This window comes from Moschus berezovskii, chromosome 8 (assembly GCF_049115385.1).
Source record: "Moschus berezovskii isolate FMDL1 chromosome 8, NW_MosBer_1.0, whole genome shotgun sequence".
Lineage (NCBI taxonomy): Eukaryota > Metazoa > Chordata > Mammalia > Artiodactyla > Moschidae > Moschus > Moschus berezovskii.
In genome coordinates this window covers 110,789,242-110,796,307 of record NC_142467.1, presented here as the reverse complement: position 1 = coordinate 110,796,307, position 7,066 = coordinate 110,789,242, and the positions used below count along the sequence as shown (strand labels likewise).

The 7,066-nt window shown below is 56.5% G+C and overlaps 1 protein-coding gene across 2 annotated transcripts in view; it reads right to left on the bottom strand.

Annotated features, from left to right (window-relative positions):
• The window catches only part of SQSTM1 (sequestosome 1), an 87,274-nt gene that overhangs the window by 6,523 nt on the left and 73,685 nt on the right, over window positions 1-7,066 (bottom strand). The window contains exons 1-5 of one of the 2 annotated variants that reach the window (XM_055431206.2): window positions 4,118-4,371; window positions 2,268-2,363; window positions 1,504-1,733; window positions 1,275-1,416; window positions 432-512 (exon numbers count right to left, since the gene is read on the bottom strand). In XM_055431206.2, the coding sequence (XP_055287181.1) occupies window positions 432-512; window positions 1,275-1,416; window positions 1,504-1,733; window positions 2,268-2,363; window positions 4,118-4,322 (754 nt within the window). In that variant the 5' untranslated portion in view covers window positions 4,323-4,371. Of the gene's footprint in view, window positions 1-431; window positions 513-1,274; window positions 1,417-1,503; window positions 1,734-2,267; window positions 2,364-4,117; window positions 4,372-7,066 lie in introns of those variants that run through there. The other variant, XM_055431209.2, reaches the window with a different exon arrangement.

The following is a 7,066-nucleotide window of genomic DNA, read 5'->3' as shown; positions in this document are numbered from 1 at the left end:
GTTGGGGGTTGCAGAAAAGGGAAGAAAAGCAATATAGCATCTCAACTAACTACTCTACTAAAGTCCTTAAGCCCCAAGGCTCAAGTAAGGAGAAATACAGACTGGTCTTCACCCAAAGGACAAGCAGGAAGAAGATGAAGGGCAGCTTTAAAACTGAGCCTGCCCTCCCTAGTGGGATTACCCAACCAAATGCTAGCTGATTCCACTTCACTCCGTGTGGAAAGCTGAAGAATGTGTCGGGGAGTTCAACCTCAAGTGGCCTGTGGTGCCGCACTTGGTCAAGGTTGATTGATACGAGGCAACGAATCCTTACTGGTCTCAAAGACACATCAGCTGCCCCTCCTCTGCAGTATCCTAACTGAAAGCCACAGAACAGCCGCCTACACACTGGCTACCAAATGCTCTGCTGATATCAAAGGAGGGGCACTTACCCAGAGGGCTGAGGGCAGCTGCCACACTCTCCCCTACATTCTTGAGGAAATTCACACTGGGATCTTCTGATGGACCAGAGGCTTTGGTTTCAAAAAACAAAGATACTTTTAATTCAAAGCATCTCTCTCAATGACTGAAACCTGTCACAGTCCTGTCTGTCCCAGAAGCCCTACTCCCGGGGCCTTGTCCAGCAGCCTATACCCTATTGCTTCCCCCTCTCTCTCCCCCTCTCTCGGCCACCTCCTGGGCCCCTTTGTCTTTCACACCACTCCCCCTTCATCTCCGTTCCTGGTGCCTAGAAACTCTGTACACACAGTATAAAGTATTATTTACCCCTCCCCCCAAAAAGTATTATTTACTCAAATCAAATACCCTCATCTCTGTCCCTAAAGACAAGGTGAATCAAAGGACATAGTAACACTAATAAAATCAGAATAAAACTAGAATCTAAAAGTTCAGAATGCAAGCTACACGTAAATTTTTAACTTGGGAACTGTTTTACAAGACTTGAGCAAATCTGGCTCCGACTTTCCTAACAACTAGCATGAACAAGAAGAGAGCACACTGGAGACGCAGGTGCTTGAGGGGCCTCCCATCTGCATGTGAGGGCCACCAGGGCAGGTGCATTAGTGGCCTTGAGCACCGAGGCACCTAGTTTTCCCAAACATACAATGGAGATGGTGCTTGCACTTTGCAGGATTTTATGAGGATTAAATGCACGAATGGCCACAAAGTGCCTAGGCAAGCCACAGGCATGCAGGATTTCAGGGCACAGGGAAAGTCCTCCAGCTCTGCTGGCCCTCACATCTCACCCTTCAGAGGCCAGTTGACACAATCCTCACCTGATTCCATGGCAGGGCCAGGGTGGGCGTCCCCTGCCTGAGGAGGACGTGGGCTCCAGTTCCCCGTTGGGCCCATCTCCCAGCCAGGCCACCCAAAGTGCCCATGTTTCAGCTTCCGGAGCCAGCGGCTGTGAGAGAAGCCCTAGGAAGGGGCAGGCAAAGGGGCAAGGTTGTGCCAGTCAGGGGGCTCCTGCTACCTGGCACCCACCCACAGGGAGGCCCCACTCACCTCAGAGAAGTGCCCGAAGGGGCTGGGGAAGGCAAGCTTGCTGTGCTCCTGGTGCATGCCCTTCCCCTCGCAGGCAGAGCACAGATCGTAGTCAGGGCAGACGCTGCACTTGTAGCGGGTCCCCACCACAGGCCCATTACAACCGTCACAGATCACGTTGGGGTGCACCATGTTCCGGGGCACCTCCTGAGCACACGGAGGGCGGTGATCCCTCCGGCACTCCTTCTTCTCTGCAGGCAGGGTGGAGAGCCGGAGACTCTCGGTGAGTCATGAAGAGTCGGCACTCGGGGGCCATCAGTCAGAAGGCCCACAGTGCCACCCTTCAGACACTGAATCCACCCAGAATTCAGTTGCTCAACTGACAGTAACAAAGCGGCTTCAGAACCTGCTAAGCAGTTCCAATCCCTGCACCGTGACCTGGGGGCATGTGGCCCAGGCAGGAGCAAAGCACCAGAGAGCTGTGTCCGCTTGGCTACGGTCTTGGCCCACACTAAAATAAACCCCAATGCTGCCCGGGCCCATGATCGCAATCAAGAGTGAACCCCCCCTCAAGAAAAGAGTGAACCCAGAGACCCTCCAACCTCACCCCCTGGGGTGGACACAGACTCCTATCTCAGGTCAAGCAGAGTAATGACTATGGTCCTGTCTTAAAGAGCCCCCAGTCTCCTCACCCCTTCTTTGGAGGAACTTCTCCATGACCTCAAGCCAGTTTCACTCAGCAGGGAGCACTAGGCTTTAGGCAGCACCCCAGAGCAGCCCCTTACCTTTAATGTAAATACGGAAGATGTCATCCTTCACATATGACATCGCCATCGTCAGTTCCTCGTCACTGGAAAAGGCAACCAAGTCCCCGTCCTCATCTAGATTGTTTAAAAGACAGCACGTGAGCACCCAGGGTGTCTCAGTTGGAGACAAGCAGCTGAAAAGGGCTGAGGCTGGTGCTAAAGGGCCCTTGCAAGGCTATCAACTGAAGCCCACCTGTCTGACCCAGAGAAAAGCAGGGCTGAGGGCAAACTACCCACTCACTCTGCCATCTGCCTGGAGGGTAAGGACTCCAACCTGGGCCCTGGACACATGCCAGAAGCAGTGTGTGTACAGGGACAGCAGTGGTAGCTCCTGACCACTACTGCCCTGCCTCTGGGCCAGCGGCTCCATCAGAAAGCTGCTATCTCCGTGCGCATCCAGCCATATCCAGTCCCCACGTCAACATGGACATCCCCATCTATGACCTGCTCCCCTTGGACCTCTTGTGGCTTAGAAGACCAAAGCAGAATACATCTGCCTGCTTCCGCCCCCAACAAAGTTAAAATTATGTATTTGTATGTAGTCTCCAATTTTTAGATGTTGGCACAAATGGTTTAAAACACCACCATGCAGGACAAACCACGCTAGATAAGGTCTGTGGGTCACCAGATGCAACATCTACCATAAAAACAGCGGCGGTATCAAAAGCCAAAAACAACTCAAATGTCCATCAACTAATGAACAGCTAAACAAAATGTGCTGTAGCCATAAAATTGAATGTTATTCAGCCACAGAAAGGAATGAAATACCGATACATACTGAACATATATGAACCTTAAAAATATTATGCCAAATAAAAGCAGCCAGTTACAACAGACTACATATTTCTACATGAACTGCCCAGAACAAGGGAATCCGTAAAGCAGATTAGTGGTATCTGACGGCTGGAAGCATGGGATGGGAGGATAGCTAAAGGGTACAGAGTTTCTTCAGGTGATGAAAAAATTCCCAGATGACTGTGAGTTTAACGGCTGCACAAGTCTGTAAATAAGATAAAAACTGTACACTTTAAATGGATGAATTCTATGGTGTGATAGCTCAATAAAATTGCTAATTTTTAAACAGGCGGAAAAAAAAGTTGGGAGCCTGGCAGCAGTCCAGAGGAAGGTCCTAGCACCGCCCCCACATACATGGGCCCGCCTCCCTCCCAGCACAACAACCGCCCCTAACCCCACACCCGCGCAGCTAGAGACTGAGCTGCCTCCTGGGCCCTGTCCCTACACCTTTACTTCTAAGAACGTTTTCTCTTGTGCCCGTGGGATAACGTCTGGATTCCGCCTAGCCCTGGGCGTTCGCGAGGCCGCCCGACCTCGGCCAGCCTCCCGCGGGAAACTGGCGGGCCAGGCCGCAGCACCGGGCGCCTGGCCTCCCGGGGCGTTTAACGGCGTCCCCGCTCTCCCCGCCCCGGCTCTTCCGGGTTCTCGCCCCAGCCCCCGCCTGGCGCTGGCAGACCCGGACTGCGGCAGCCAGGAGTCGGTGTAACCCGAGAGGCGCCGGGGGAGCAGGTGAGGACGCCCCGCGCCCTCGCCAAGATCTGCACTATCACCGCGGGGAGGAGGCCGCTCACGCCGCCAGGCCTGAGGCTCGCCGGGCGGGCCCGGGGGCGCCACGCGCCCCCCAAGGGCTGGCTGCGGCCACCGCTCCCTGCCACCGGGCGGCCCAGGACCGAGCTAGGGGCCCCCGCCCACCCGGAGAGCTGCCAGAGAGAAGCCCCGCGGGCGCCGCCACGGCCGAGGCGACGGCGACCGCCCGGCGGGGCAGGGCTGCGTCACGGCCCCGCAGCGCTGCCGAGCGCGCCGCGCCCGCTCACCGCGGTAGTGCGCCTGAAAGCCGCCGGGCCGGAGCACAGGAAAGAGCGCGGCCACCCGGCTCAGCAGCCGCTCACAGGGCCGCGGGCCAGGCGCGGCCTCGGCGCCGGCCTCGGGCTCCGCGCTGAAGCAGAAGCTGAAGCGGCGGATCTCGCGGGCGGCGTCCTCCTTGCCCAGAAGGTAGGCCTTCACGGTGAGCGACGCCATGACCGCCACTCGCGGAGCCGCAGCACAGCTGGCGACAGCGCGCGGAGGCGCGCGGCTTTTGTAGGGACGCGGGAAGCCGCGCCCCCCGCCGCCTCCGGGGGCGGGGCCTGAGCGCCCGGCCGGGGCTCGCGAGCCGCCCTCCGGGAGCCCCAGGCTCGCTGCCCGCTCGTCGCCCCCGGGCCCCCTCACTGCCGCCCCCTTTCCTCACTGCCCCTGACGCACCAGGGACCCCAAGAGGCCGGCCCACTGCTCCGACATCGAAGATCTTTCGCTCGCCTCTTCACCTGGGGACCCCTCCCAGGTCTGGTCCTGGCTGTGACTCAGCAAAGCAGAACCCGGGCGGCCTGGAGATGCCCAGTGCGGGAGGAAGGTGGGCGACGGAAGCCCGAAGCCAGGAAGCTCCTAGGCGCTCAGTGGGCACCGCCATCTAGAACAATTGGCGCCTGAGGTGCTGTCCTGACCTTGCCACTCTTGGCAGAAGCCCCTCCCTTTGAAGCCATCAGCTTTTCAGGGGGCAACCCACTCCACCATCCCCAGCATCCTCCATGACAGCCCCTTACTGAGTGGAGGGACCGACCCTCCCAACTGAAGCACAAGCAGCAGAGGAGCTCCCAGTTTGACAGAGGGTAGGGTTGAGAGGTGCCAGGACAACACAAAATATTCCCATCCCCACCTGACACAGAGGACTTGCTAAGCCTCAGTAGCCACCAAGTGTTCCGTGCTCCCTAAAAGACTCGCCACTGATGCCTGGACACCCGTGTGTCATCAGGTGGTACCCAAGGGCCTGAGGGGGTCGCAGGTCTGTTGGCCTCGTGGGCAGCCCAGTAGACAGATCAACAGCCTACCTCCTTCCTGTGCTGGGCATCTCCAGCTTTATGTGACAGAAATGACCTGTTCAAACAGCCTGGGGGAAGGGGTTGGGATGAGTGTCTTAAAAAAAGGTAGTTGGGAAGGTATGTCACCCTATGAACCCTCCCAGGTATGGTTCTGTGAGTAGAAAGTCAAACCTGCTGAGTCAAATTCATGGTGGGGTTTGTTGAAGCAGGTGAAACTTAAAGGAATGGGAAACCTGGAGACCACAGGAAGGTCAGTTGGATTTGGCTAGTCAGATGCAAGGGTGCCATGCTTGTGGAAGCACAGCTGGGACCTCTTCACAGGGGTGGTTTGTCCTTCCCAGAGAGCTCCAGAGTAGGCAAGGCTTTGAACCGCTGTCCAGAACCCTATAGAGAGGACAGTCTATTCTCAGTCTTCTCCCAACATCCCTACTTTGAGCCTGGGAAAGGACCCTCTCTGCCTACTGCCCTACAGACAGAGTCAAGGGACAAAGAGGGAGCAGTGCTGGGTAGAGGCTGTAGTGGCCCGCAGGTGCCCCTGTGTGACTCAGCAGCTTGAGAGTCACTCAGCCCTGAGCAAGGCAAGAGCTGGTTTCCTGACCCCCTGCCAGAGCGTCATCGTCCCCAGCTGAGAGTGTGAGGGGTTCACCGCCAAAGTCCTGTGGTTCTAGGGAACCTCAGATTTCAGGAAGGACTCCAGGCACAGCTTCTGCGTTTAAACAGAGGCAGCTGAGACAGAGACTGCCCTGAGGAAAACATCTGCTTTCTTGCCTTTTGAGATAGTGGTGGGTTTGCAGAGACGAATGGAAAGCTCAAGGAGAAAGTGGGTGGGAGGAAATGGGGCCCTGGGAAGCAGGCAGACCACCCTCGCTGGGGAGCCGGGGTTCTGGCCTTCCCAGCATGCCTCACTCCTGAGCCCGGCCCTCCCCCTAAGGCTTGCTGGAGGTAAACAAGGCGGCAGCCGGGGAACTCCCTGGCAGGGCCCTCTCTGCCTGCGCTTGTGGTCAGGTGGTCTGGCCGGCAGTGAGTCAGCATCCCATGACCAGCCGTCATAACAAGGGGATCCCCAGCCCCCTTGCTGCCACCCACCTCAATGACATCTTATCAGGCAGGCAGTCAAGGTGGGGAGCTGTTGCATGGGTCTCTTCAGGCCCCAGGGGCCAGAAGAGCAAGTAGATGCCAGAGTGGCAGAGAGCTGGCTACCAGAATCTGTCCCCATGATCCAAGGAGTAGGCTCTACTGGGGCCCCTGCTGCAGCAGAGGGGAGGGAAAACAAGGAACAGGTTCCTTGCTAGCTCTCTCCCTGATGGAGTGGGAGGCTGTTCCTTATTTGGGGGTGAGGGTATGCAGTGTATCCAGGGGCCTGACTGGACGGGAGGCTTGGGTGGTCTGCCCACCCCTTATGTGGTGTTGAATGCAGGAGAGGGGCATGTGCAATACTGCGTTTCCGCTGGCTCTTCAGAAGTGGCAGTTGGGTTTTTTTAGCCTTTTTATACCTTTTTTGTCTATAATTTGCCCCAATTACTCTATGCACATAGCTATTTTAGTCCCTTAAGAATTTCTTTGTGGGCCTCCCTGGTGGTTCAGTGGTAAAGAATCTGCCTGCCAAACAGAAGCCCCGGGTTTGATCCCTGGGTTGGAAAGATCTCCCGAAGAAGGAAATGGAGAACTACTCTAGTATTTTTACCTGGGAAATCCTATGGACAGAGGAGCCTGGTAGAGTCCATAGGGAGGCAGAGTCAGACATGACTTAGCAACTAAACAATGAGTTTCTTTGCGTTTTGTTGCTTGAGAAGTGTGTCCAGGTGCAAACACTGCAGCACAAGTTCCCAGGTCCCACCCGACCGGTCTCAGTCCCATCCCTGGACAGTAGTTTTCTTAAGTTTCCCTTATTTTCTTTGCCAAGTGGAG